The sequence below is a fragment of the Mauremys reevesii genome, linkage group 4 (genome assembly GCF_016161935.1).
Source record: "Mauremys reevesii isolate NIE-2019 linkage group 4, ASM1616193v1, whole genome shotgun sequence".
Lineage (NCBI taxonomy): Eukaryota > Metazoa > Chordata > Testudines > Geoemydidae > Mauremys > Mauremys reevesii.
In genome coordinates this window covers 138,128,379-138,140,555 of record NC_052626.1, presented here as the reverse complement: position 1 = coordinate 138,140,555, position 12,177 = coordinate 138,128,379, and the positions used below count along the sequence as shown (strand labels likewise).

At 51.9% G+C, this 12,177-nt stretch overlaps 1 protein-coding gene and 1 long non-coding RNA gene across 4 annotated transcripts in view; one reads left to right on the top strand and one right to left on the bottom strand.

Annotated features, from left to right (window-relative positions):
• Positions 1-12,177, bottom strand: part of WNT2B (Wnt family member 2B) — a 45,038-nt gene that overhangs the window by 16,503 nt on the left and 16,358 nt on the right. For both annotated transcript variants that reach the window (XM_039535607.1, XM_039535608.1), the window contains exon 2: positions 4,074-4,294. In XM_039535607.1, coding sequence (XP_039391541.1) covers positions 4,074-4,294 — 221 coding nt within the window. The remainder of the gene's footprint in view (positions 1-4,073; positions 4,295-12,177) is intronic.
• Positions 60-12,177, top strand: part of LOC120403827 — a 116,778-nt gene continuing 104,660 nt past the window's right edge. The window contains exons 1-2 of one of the 2 annotated variants that reach the window (XR_005597753.1): positions 60-176; positions 3,998-4,209. This is a non-coding gene — a long non-coding RNA (uncharacterized LOC120403827). Of the gene's footprint in view, positions 177-3,997; positions 4,328-12,177 lie in introns of those variants that run through there. The other variant, XR_005597752.1, reaches the window with a different exon arrangement.

The following is a 12,177-nucleotide window of genomic DNA, read 5'->3' as shown; positions in this document are numbered from 1 at the left end:
TGGCTGGATGGGGTGTCAATCACTCAGAGAAACAGGGGCAGGACTTCTCTTCCCTGCAAAGGGTTCTGGGTGAGGTAGCCCTCTATAAAACTGGCAACTGGAAGCCAGTTCTTCATGGCTGCTGGAGGAAGAGTCACCTAGAGGAGCCTGGCTCTGCTTGATTGACATTATTAAAGGTATTCATGGCTGTTAGTGGCCTTTATTTAAAATAAGTCTTGGTATTGTTTGTTTAAACTTTAATGAGCTGGGTCTTGTTGCTCTGTTGGGCAGTTTTGTGGCTCCACTGAGCCACACCCCTCTCCCTCTTCCTTCTTGCTCTTCCTTCCTCTCAGAGTAGCTGAGTGCCAACCTGCCCTTCTGCCTAGCAAACACTTCCCTCTGCTCCCAGGAGATGCCTGCATCTGTCTGGTGCAAAGTGTATCCAACAGGCTGGGAATTCTTACCCTAAAAGAAATGAGCCTTTTGGGGTCCCCTGGACTTGAACTGCTAATGGGGGGTGGGAAGCATTGTGGACAGGGCCGGGTCCAGACCCCAGCGTGCCAAGCGCGCACTTGGGGCGGCATGCCGCAGGGGGCGCTCTGCCTGTCACCGGGAGGGCGGCAGGTGGCTCCGGTGGACCTCCCACAGGCGTGCCTGTGGAGGGTCCGCCGGTCCTGCGGGAGCAGCGGACCCTCCACAGGCATGCCTGTGGGACGTCTACCGGAGCTGCGGGACCAGCGACCGGCAGAGCACCCCCTGCAGCGTGCTGCCCTGCTTGGGGCGGTGAAATTACTAGAGCCGCCCCTGATTGTGGACACTCTAACTTTGGTTATTGTCATTTCTATGGATGTAGGAGCTACAATATCCGATTAGACCAGTGTGGTCTCTATGGCATGCAGGATGCAAACTGTTGCCCACTGTTTGAGCTCATGGGGTTCCTAACTCTTGTAACTTCATCATGTCTCACGGGATTTGGTGCTTTTTCTTAAAGCACCAACTCCTGGAGTCACAGTACTATATGAGAATCGGAATTGTTTTTTTTAAAGGGAAGTTTCTAGTGTGCCTGGTAGCAGAGACTAGCCTGAAAACCTGGCCTCTATAGGCTCACAGGCCAGGTGGCAAACAGACCTCAGCACTCACTATTTGGGGACCAGAGCCCTGATTTGTGAAAGCTCAGAGTTGGCAGTGCTACCGGCAGCCAGGGAGTGGAGACCAGAAGCACTAGGTCAGATGAATGATCTGTGTAGTCAGTATCCTTCCTCCCTGGCTCACTCTCCAGAGCAGAGCAATGGCCCCACTAGGCTGCTTTAGTGCTGTGAGATATTGGTCTGTCTAGTTCAGCAGCTAATGCTGGAGGCTTCAGAGAAGGATGCAGTCCCCCTGCTGCACCCATGGCTATTACCTTCTGATTTATGGTACAATGCACCCTTTGTCCCCCCCTTGTCCCTACATCGGGGGAGGGGGAGTCACTTCAGTGCCAGGCCTATGGCCCACTCCTCTGGAACCCACAGCTGTGGTTGTCCTGGGGTCTAATTGCTCTCCGTCTTGGCTTCCCTGTCACGCAGGGAGACAGCAAGTTCCCATGTGAGCAGCTGACTCCTGGCCAGCCTTGCTCTCCAAATATTTATATATCCCATTACTGTTTACATACAAGCCTGTTCTTCAGAGGTGTCTCCTTCCCCCACCCACTCCTGTCCCAGAGCAGCGATAGGCTCCTGATACTGCTTGATTAGCTTAGAGAATAGTCACAATTCGAAGGAAGTAACCCAGCCTACCCACAGAAAAACAAGGGAAACGAAGAGGTTCCTAAGTGATTCTTGAGTGCTGGCACAATAAGCACTGCCGGCTTTACCAGTGCACCTAGCTGACGGATAGAGGGGGGCAAGGGAATCCGGGGCTGGCCCCTCTGCACTGCTGACTGTGGGGCTGCAGGGGAGGATATTGTCTGGGAAGGCCCTGGGGCTCTGCTTTTTGGGGGACTTTAGCCTCTGGGTGTAGCTGAGGTCTGGGAGTGAGTGTAACGTACCCCCAGGGGTGCGTGTTCGGGGGACAGACAGCTGGCTCAGTAGCAATGGACACAGGGTGTCTGCCAGACTCCAGAAGGGGTTTAATATGCTTTCACCTTGTCGGAATCACTCTTCAGCTGGGCATTGCACCATGAGGTACAATCCCTACCACGCTGCCCTGGAAGTGCCTGCTGGAACACCGGGCCTGGCATGTCGGGTGCTGGGCTCTTTTGACTGTCTGGCCATAAGCGTCCCCTTGGCACCAGAGTCCGTGTGCTCAGTCTCCAATGCCATGGGACTTGCCTAAGGTCCCCCTGGGAGTTGATGGTAGAGCCAGAATGAACCCAGCTGCCCTGAATCCTGGTGCAATGCCTCAAGCACAAAGCCATTCTCCTTCCCAGGGTGGGTGCTGCACTGCTTGGGATTTGTTCCTGGGTACATGGGAAGAATCCTGCCCTGGCTGCTACTGAAACCTAGCACAGCATGCTTAGAGACACAACTGTCCCCTGGATGGGTGTGAGCCGCAGCTCCCATCAAGTCAGCTGACCAAGGGCATTGGGCATCTGGCTTCCTGCTGATGGGCAGAAGCTTGCTGAGTTCACATCAGGTCTGGCAGGCTCAGTGGCTGGAGCAGGGCTAGGAAGATGAGTCCTGCGGTGGTGGTGGTGTCCAGCAGGACAAGCTGCAGGGCTCTGGGGTGCTCAGAGTCCTGTGCAAGTGAGATGGGAACTGGCTGCTCCTTTTAAAACAGGAGATGGGGCCACAGGCTGCAGGGGTGAGTCTGGGAGGGAAGGGGCTTGAGACTGTCAGACAGGGGATGTGACACCCCTGGCACTGGGTGCCTTGACTTTCAATGAGGTTCAGTTGTGAGGGAAGGAGCCAGGGATCCCCCTATGTGCTTGCAGAGTAACGCTTTCCTTTGTCAGCCAGCCCTTCTCCTCTTTGGAGCCTGAGCCCCCAGTGTGCTATGGTGGTCCCATTACATCACTCTGGTACAAGAAACGGGCTGTGAAGCCAGCAGATCTGGCCATTGGGACACCCCTTGGCACAGGGGGATTCACTGGATGGCACAGGGATGACAGTGGCTATATAGCCCCTTCCCCATTAGTGCCCCTAGTTTATGGGGCATCAGGGCTGTGGCTGGTGAAAAGAGGGTTTTTCTGCATTTGGTGATTCTTAGCTGCTGGACTGGTCCCTTTGGGCCATAGGGAGCTGAGTCTATATTAGAGCTGCCCTGAGGCTGCTCTGACTTATGCTGGAGATCAGCTCTGAAACACAGATAACTGCAAAGGGGTGTCTAAAGTGACCCAGCCTCTCTGTACCTGCTATGAATGGACTGTGGTGGAAATGCCAGTCGGCCCCTTGACTTCCTGGGTTGCTGCATCATTGCTTTTTCCCAGTATGCCATGCAGCCTGCCTGTGGCCTCTCTAGGATTACACCCCCCTCCACTTTGGATGGGGAGAAACCCAATGGTCAGATGGCTAGGAGCATCAATGTCAGATCCTCTAGCAAACCTTTCCCCTCCCTGTGGGTTCTCAACTTCCAGCCTTGCCTTCAGATACTCGGTGACTCAGATATGAAAGAACTTAAATGCAGAGCTCCTCCTAAATCGAGGGAGGGACTAGCTAGTTTTCTTTTCCTTCCAGTGCATTACACAAGGTCTTTATAGATAATATTCTTCTCTGCAAATACGCCTTTCCTCTGTCAAACAGAAAATGTCCACCCTTTCCTGTATTTAGGGCTATGCCCAGGTTTCTCTCTGCCACTGTATGCAGAGTAGAGCCAGTCTTTCCATCAAAATTCAGTTTCGGTGGAAAAACCCAATTTGGTTCTTCATGGAAAACATTTTAAAACTGCTTTTGGTTTAAAAAAATGCTCTTCAGTTTCATATTTGGGTCAAAAACCCCAGAGAAATTGTAGAGGGGAAACATCTATTTAAGAGTTCTTCAAAATGTCCTACAAAAACTAATTGGCATTTTTCAATCAACTCTCCAAATTCCCCTCCCTTTAGACAAATGCATCCAGGCTGGAGTTGAGCACTGATTTACCCTGGGCTGGGTGGAAAAGGCAAAGCTGACAGGACTTACTGCGTAGCATGACTCTCCCGAAGACGGTGTGGTCTCTATCCAGCGTGCTGCAGTTCCAGCGGTGGTGCCGGAACTGGTGTTGGCATTCCCGGATCCACTCTTTGGCGCCCTCCCCGACGGACTGCATGATATCTGGGTACCTCTGGCAGAGTTGCCGTTGCTTGTTGACTAATCCAGGGATGTTATCGCAGATCACCCTGGCCCCCAGTGCCCCGATGTACCTGTGGAAAGAGAAGATACACTGTGAAAAATCAGCACAGTGCAGGCCCTTTGTGTTCAGGGAGTGGGGTCCCATGGGTTAGAGCAGTGGGGACTGGGAGTCAGGACTCCTGGGTTCCATTCTAAGCTTTGGGAGGGGAATGAGGTCTGGTGTGTTTAAAAACCAGGAATCTGGACTCTTGCTTTAGCTCTGGCCCTGGGAGAGGAATCTACTGGCAACGGGGTGGGGCAGGACTGGCAGTCAGGTCTTCTGGGTTCTGTTCCTTGCACTGCCATTCACTCTGTATGATCTTGCTCACACCATGGTAAGCCTGGTGTGCCCCATTCCTCTCCCTCTTGTGCTGTCTCTTGGATTATGCCACTGGGCAGGCAACCTGCTGCTTCGGCCTCCCCATCCTTCCTCTCCTCCCTGCATGCCAGAAGCCATTCTGGGAGGGACCGTTCTGCCTCCTACTGGTGACGCTGATCTAGTTGCTTGACTTATGACAACTGCTTTGGGAGAACATTGGCTGGGGGCTAACCCTGGTTTTCCCCATGAGCAGGATGGCATGAAGTAATCATGACAAATGGATGGCAGGTGAAATATGCTTCTGCAGGAAGGTGTGGGTGGGGTGTGAGCGCACAGGGGGTGATTCCCCCCCATTTCACACCTCTGCTGCACACTTGCCACTCTTCCTACCTGGCTGCTTATTAAAGTTCTAATTTTTGCCCTTTAAAAATGATGCACTTGATGCAGAAGGGATTCAATCTTTATTTCCAGTGGTGTGAGCTTAGCCCCGCTGTCTGATGCCAGGATGGGGAAAACCGCCTACGAGGATCTGTGTCTATTGCTGGCTAGCAGACCCTTCTCCTTTGGAGGCAGTACTCCACTCATTGTACTTCACGGGGAGACCTGGAGCACTCTGCTTGGATTTGAATCAGATTCCCAGTGCTGTGATTAAACCAGACTGGCAGGGTGTAGGGGATGTTGCAGTGCTGAGCCATCAGGGACTGTGTGTCTAACAAAATAACCCTGAGCTGCACCAAGCCCAGAATGAGAGGAGGGGAGCTGTGTGCTCGGCCTGAATTATTGCTGTAGGAAGCAAAGAAACCCCTGGAGCAGGTTCCCCTTCTGAGATGCTGCAATCAGGTGCAAGGGAGACAGTAGCTTTCAAAAGTGACATTTGTCTGCTAAAGCCTGGTGAACTTTCAGCTCAGGGGATAAGTTACTGCAGTGGCAGCTGATGGAACAGGCTGATATGCAAAACCCTCTAGCCCTGCCTGTCCCTCCTGCTGCATGAATCCAGCTCTGCTGGCAGCAGCAGGATTTGATCACAAAGCTCTTTCCAGCTCAGAGCAGTGGGGCGAGCGTATGAACCAGCATGGCCAGGACTTGGTGATTACCATTAGTTCATTTCTACTCTGCAGCCCCTTGGAAGCCTAATCGAGGAGCAGGCACTAGGTGCAGTACAGACAAGCTAGAAAGGTGACAGTCCCTGCCCCAGAGATCCTGACCCACAGGCCTGACTGGAAGCAACAGCTGGATGAAACAGACATGCAGCACAGCGGTAGGCTGGGAAGCAGACACGTCAGAGCAAACAGCATTCGGAGGTCTCAGCTGGCCATGTGGAATAGGGTAGAAGTCCTGCAGCGTATTTTGGGGGTAGCAGCGACCCTGGGCTCTAGAGAGGCCCAATTTTTTGCCCTATTCTTTTTTGACCCATTAAGGGGGTGGGGGGATCTGCCCTCAATAGTCAGTCTCTCCCCCTTTTTTCCTGCCTATGGAAGCACATCCCAGAAATCAGTAGGGCAGCTCAGCCCCCTATTGCCAGTCAATAGATCAAGATCAGTGGGTAAGGACCCAAAAAAAGCATTAAAATTGCTTTGCCTGCTCAGATGCAGGTCCATCTAGACCAGTCTCCTCTGCCTGGGGCCAGTACCAGCTGCCTCAGAGGAAGGGGAAAGAATCCTGCACTAGCAGTGATGGGATAACCTGCCCCTGGGGAATGTCTCTTCCCCTCACCCCTCAATTAGCTAGAGGCTGACTCCTGGCCCAAAGCAGGGGTGTGTTTTTCCCTTCCAAAACACTTAGGTTTTTAAACCCTTACTGCTGCGAGTCTGGATGGTCTCCATCCACTGGCATGCCAGGCTTGTCTGTAGTGGCATGGTGTGCCCTGGGTCTCCTGTGCCAGTATGCTCAACTCGCCCGTCAGAACCAGACTTCTCTGCTGACTCTAAAGCAACACAGACAATGGAGTTGGGTGTGGAATTTTCCAAATCCATCCAAAAGCTCTGCCTAGGTCCCTTGTTTACTCCAGCCAGAAAGCAACTGATCCTTTGTGCTTGGGAATGGGCTTTGCCACATACCACTGAGCTGCATTGCTGGCTGGAAGAGGAGAGCTTGGGGTGAGAGTCAGATTTTTTTTCAAGCCCCTAGACTGGAAATAAGACCCTCCCTTTAATAATAATAAAAGCAATAATGCGGGTAATATTTCACTGTCTCTGGCTGTGCTCTATATCCGTCTGAGATAGCTGGCAGCCCCAGGAAAGCCCTGTAATTACAGAGAGGGAGGAAAGGCTTCCCCACCCACCACCACCTTTTTAAAATATTTTGTTTAAATGCTGGCAGAAGCACAAGGTCATCTCAGGCTGGAGCTGTGGATAATACACTTAGCTCCCCATGGCTTCGCAAGCCAGGGCTGTGCTGGCTGAGGCACATGATTCTCGCAAGCCTGCTCATCAACCTTTCATCAGGCAGCAGCAGTGCTGGGGAGGTGGGGGGAGCCATGAGAGCCAACAGCAGCTCATCAAGTGATAGCTACCAGGGGATGGAGGCCAGTAGCCGTCCCCTTGTGCTCTGCTCTAAAGGGAGGATGGGGTGTCATGGCTGCATGGGGGTGCATGCTGAGTTCAGTCCAGCCTGCTCTGGGAGTGTCCCACCAAGTGCAGGGGCACATAGAGGAAGTGGGTCTCCTGCCCCACACCACCACCTTTACTCAGCAGGAGAGGGCCCTGCTGGAAACTCAGAGCTGAGTGGTGTGCTCTGCTCAGGTGCCTATCTGCAGGCTGGCCTGTTGCTGCTGATAGACCTTTATGGCTTAAAGATTTTGTGTGTGCTGCTGGCATAGGCCAGAGCCCAGTGGCAAGAAGCCATTGCGTGGATATGCAGCAGCATATGGCGGCTGGCTGGCTCCCCAAAGCCAGGGCAGAGCTCTCTGCTCCCTAAGCCCCTTGTTCCCCAATACGTCAAAGGAAACTGAGGCTCCTCCCCAAAGCAGGGAAATGGGGCAGGAGGAAGATGGTGAGTCTGGCTCACCACAGCACCTGCTGTGGGGGTGGGGGGGAAGAGAGACAACGCTGAGCCTGGCTCGGCTCTGGGGTCAGTTAGGAGAGCTGCTGACTAGGGGCTAAGAGAAATGCTGTTTGACCCTGGGCTGCTCTGATGGCTAGGAGGGTTCTGCTAAGGGGCTGAACTGCCCTCTTGTAACAGAGGGTCTTTCCGTCTCTGGGTTGCAGCGGGGGGTTGCTCTGTTGGGTGATGTGATCAGTGTGGGCTGCTGGGGGTTCTGAGATGAGTAATACATGTCTCCCCAAGAGAGATGGGGAAGGATGGAGAGGTCAGGCCTGGGGTCACCATCTTAGCCTCTGGCACCAGTGACCATGGCTGAGGCCAGGGCTGGAGTCTCAGGAGGCAGACTGAGGGGTTGGGTGCAGCAATCTGAGAACAGATGCTCAGTCTCCAGGGGCCTGGGAAGAGGTGCCCGGAGAGGGAGGCATTACTAAGCAAGGTCTGAGAACCTGGCCAAAGCATTAAGGGCTCTGGAAAACACCCCAGGGCCCGGTCTCTCCCCACTCGCACCAGTCTAAGCTGGCAATGGCTCCACTGATGTCCCCAGAGTGATGCAGGTTGAAGCGGGTGTAAGCAAGAGGCGAATGGGGGCTGCTGGCTTGACAAAGACGACACCATGAGCTGACAAAGGAGATGCTTTCATAGCAGGAAGCCATATCACTAATGGCGTCTGCCTAACTTATCCCCACAGGAAGCTTTGGTCACGTAGAATCCTCTGAACAAGATAAACACCAGGCACTCCCTTTCTCATGCTGTGAGCTAATTTCTGTTCTCCTCAGCTCTGCTGCCAAATAGCCAGATCACAGCAGATATTATTGGAAGGAGAAAGTGGGATGAGAGAACAGAGTAGGGTCACTGATTCCTTCATTTTTCCATGATGCACCTTGCCAGCATATCTGGCTCCCAGAGCTCCCTTTCCATGCTGTGTGCAAGAGAGCTATTTGCAGCTGTCTGCAATCTGGAAGAAAGGCAATGGTCTGATTTTTCTTTAGCAATAGTGGCTTGATTCTTTGCTGTCCTGCACCTCATGGTCACTTACACCTGTGCGAAGCAGGTGTACAATGCTACACAAGGAAGAGGTTGGGTTTGGTTGGGTTTTTTGATGCACCTAATTTGCCCAGGTGCCAGTGACTACACATGGTGCCAGGGCAATGGAAAATCAAGCCCTGTATTGCAATGGCACCATGTGAAATTCTGTGGTGTTTTTTTTGTTGAAGCTTTTGGTTTTGGTCCATTTCAGAATGGAAATTCTTCAAAATTTCCCAGAAAACAAAATTGCTGGGGTGTCTGGGGTGGTGGTGATTGGTTTTGGGCTGATAAAAATCAAAATGTTTGTTCCACTCATAACTCCATTATTAAAAAATGGAACCAAGTCATTTTGAAACAGAAAACTGAAGCCTTCCTTTCTGAGACAGTGGAGATGGGACACTGATCTTACCAAACTGCTCTGTTCTGTTTGTAAATGAGAATTTAGTCAGACTCCTTTCCCTGCCGTGTTTTGCTAAATCTGTTTCTGATGGACCCGTTGGCCCCCAGTGAGCCATCAGCCAACTTGATATGCAGTTGCATCTGGACAGCCATGGAATTGGGGGGTGGAATGGCCCCAGCAAGTGGAGATGGCCCAGGCAGGCTGTTCTGGCGTGAGCCCCTTTGAATGTGGAAGGGAGGTGAGGAGGAGCAGGGAGACATGGCGAAGGGAAGACCGGTGGGTGTGGAGGAGAGATGTCATCCAAGTGACTGGAGCAGTGTCAGAGGCAATGGGGAGAGGCACACAGGGTGAGCTGATGTGAGGGGTGATGAGGTCCCTCAGCCAGGCATGAGGCTGAGCAGTTCCTAGCCCCCATGGAAAGAGCCACGGGGCCAGTGACAAGCCATGGAAGGAAGCAGATGCCAGGGGAGGGAGGCTATTTTAGCTGCTGAATATTGGAGAGGGAGAGTTGAGAAGGGCATGCAGGAGGCCTGTCTGCAAAATGGGCATAAGGATAGCTCTATAGTGACTAGGGGGCAGGCAGTGAGGTAGTGTTCGGAGTGTGGGGGGAGAATAGGGTAAGTCTTAGTATGGTTATTCCTGCTGGTGTCTCTTCTATCCCCAGGGACCGTGGAAAGAGAGCACACTATACCCAGACTTGCAGGCAGACTTGGGATGCTGCTCTTTTCCATGAGTCTTGCTAAATAAGAGACATTTTTTGTGTAATGTTAAGTCTGTGACTCCTGTGAACGTGTGTCGTTTGACATGCTCAAAGTCTCATGTCCCCCTCTAGTGGCTGGTCGCATGGAGGATAAGAGCCTGACTGCTGCCTGCTAAAGGAGTTATTTGATTAGCTCAAGTAGAGGTCAGGGTTGATGATCTGTGTGTGCAACACCTGGCGATGACACATCACTACTTTGTCCTCAGTGCGACTCTTTACAAATAGCACATGGGAGACCCATTAGAGCAGCAGCCGAACCTCCCACTTCTACAGAGAGCTCAGATCCCACAGCTGCCAGGAGATGGCTGTGAGCCTCAAGGAGGATCATGGGAGATGCCAGGCTAATGTTGATTCCTACTCTCAGAGCTTCCACCTTCTGTTTGTTACTCTTCCCTTCAGGAGCATTTAGATAACACACTTTGAGAGCATTGGCAATCTGAGTGCTGACTATAGAGTTGAGGTTGCTCTACACACAGGCAAGTGGCTTTGAGAGCCAGAGATGTCAAGGAGGTAAAGTGGTTCTGACCTCCTGCTACTATTTCCCCCCCCTCCCCCCCGGGTAAATTTGTCTTACAAGCAAATCCAAATATGCAGTTGATGTGGGCTCTTTCTCAGTTGCTTCTGAGTGCAGGCTCCTCCAGTGCAGAGGGAGAACAGAAGAGAACTGTCACATGTTGGCTTCCAGTTGTTTTTCTTGTTCTAAGAATCTGCTGACTTCTATCCTTATAAACAAGGAGAACCCTAAATTGCTTCTAAGATAAACACACAAACTGGAGGCAGACGCATCTGTTTACTCAACAGTATAAGTTTCCTTTTAACCCCCTACCAGTGGGTGTTCCTGTGTAGCGCACTCTCTAGTTCTTGAAAAATTCCCATGGGGGGCTCATGTTCTCAGAAGGCCGATGGCACTAGGTTGGGTCACCCAAGAGATTTGAAACCTGTGTCACGTCCCTGCTCGCCTACTGCTCCGGCTATGAAATAAGGTCCACAGGGCTGTGGGCTTTCCTACCCTCATCACTTCTCCTGAGGTTCTACATTCAATTCCCCCATGGATTAAGGGAGGAAAGACCTGTGTATTGCATGCAGGAATGGCTCTTGCACAGTGGATAAAGGCTGTGCCTGTGTCTATGCCATGAAGTCTACATAGCCATGTCTAGACCCGCGTATGTAGCGTAGATTCAGCCTACACAGATGAAAAGTTTTCTGGGAGATGCATCTTCTTGAATAAAGTTAGCTACAATGATGGAAGCATTCTTCTGTCAGCCTAACTGTCTACACTGGGGGTTAGGTCAATATAGCTATGTCAGTGTGGTGTAGATTTTCACACCTCTGTAGTTGTGTCAACCTAACTCTTAAGTGTAGACCGAGCCTCTGTCACTCGTCTGCTGGGACCACAGTCCCTGGTTCCTGTTCCACCTCCATGCCATAAGGGGATTTTGTTCTTTAATAATCTCTTGCAGACTTTCAGCATGCAGATAAGTTTTTAAAATTCCCTCTGCCTTGCTTCTGCCCCCCAGCTCTGTAACAAGCAGCACCCAGGGTGACACCAAGCGGCAGAGAGAAATTGGCTTATGATTTCCTTCTCCAGCAAGATGCATTCCTGTTGCATACCTCCACAATCTGCCATGACCAGTCCCCAGGCTGACTGGAATGTTCTGGGCGCTGTGGCTGTGACTTGGGAGAAGGTTTGACACCCATCTTTCTAATTATTGGCCAGGCAGTTGTTTTCTCACTACTTCCTGCTGTTTCTCCTGCCCCATTTTCATTGTAGTTCATGAACTGAGCTTTGCTCCAGGACAGACCTTGGCCCTGTGATCCTCTGATCCTTGTTTCTAACATGGGAACAAATTTGCCATGCCACCTGGGTTGCTGCAGTGATAGTTGTGGTTTTGGGGGTGCTGGGGAGGTCAGTACAGACAGCACACTTGTATACAGGATTTAGAACAGGTTATAAGCTGTCTCCAACCCTGACCATGCACTTTGAGGTCCCAGTGCATACACACCCAAAGGACTTGGCAAACACCTCATCAGCTCTTCTACCAGCTCTCTATGGCTCCATCCTGCCCCTTCTCTTTTGCATCTCAGGCTGCAGGCAGCCCTCAGGGCTGTGCTGCATGTGAGACTACCAAGCCCCAGTCGAGGGAACAGCTAACACTTTTATAGACCAGGCTCAGGTAAACTTCCTGTTTAAATGCCACAACTTCTCTGGCCTGAATTAGAAATGAATCATTCTGTTCTCCGTGTTCTTTTGTAACAGGAACCTGGGCAGCCCTTGCTTCTCATTCTGCAAAGGCCAGCAGCAGTGAGCCCTATGCTGTCCTCAGCTGTACCAGGCACGTCCGAACCACCCTCTGCAGAGGCAGCACAC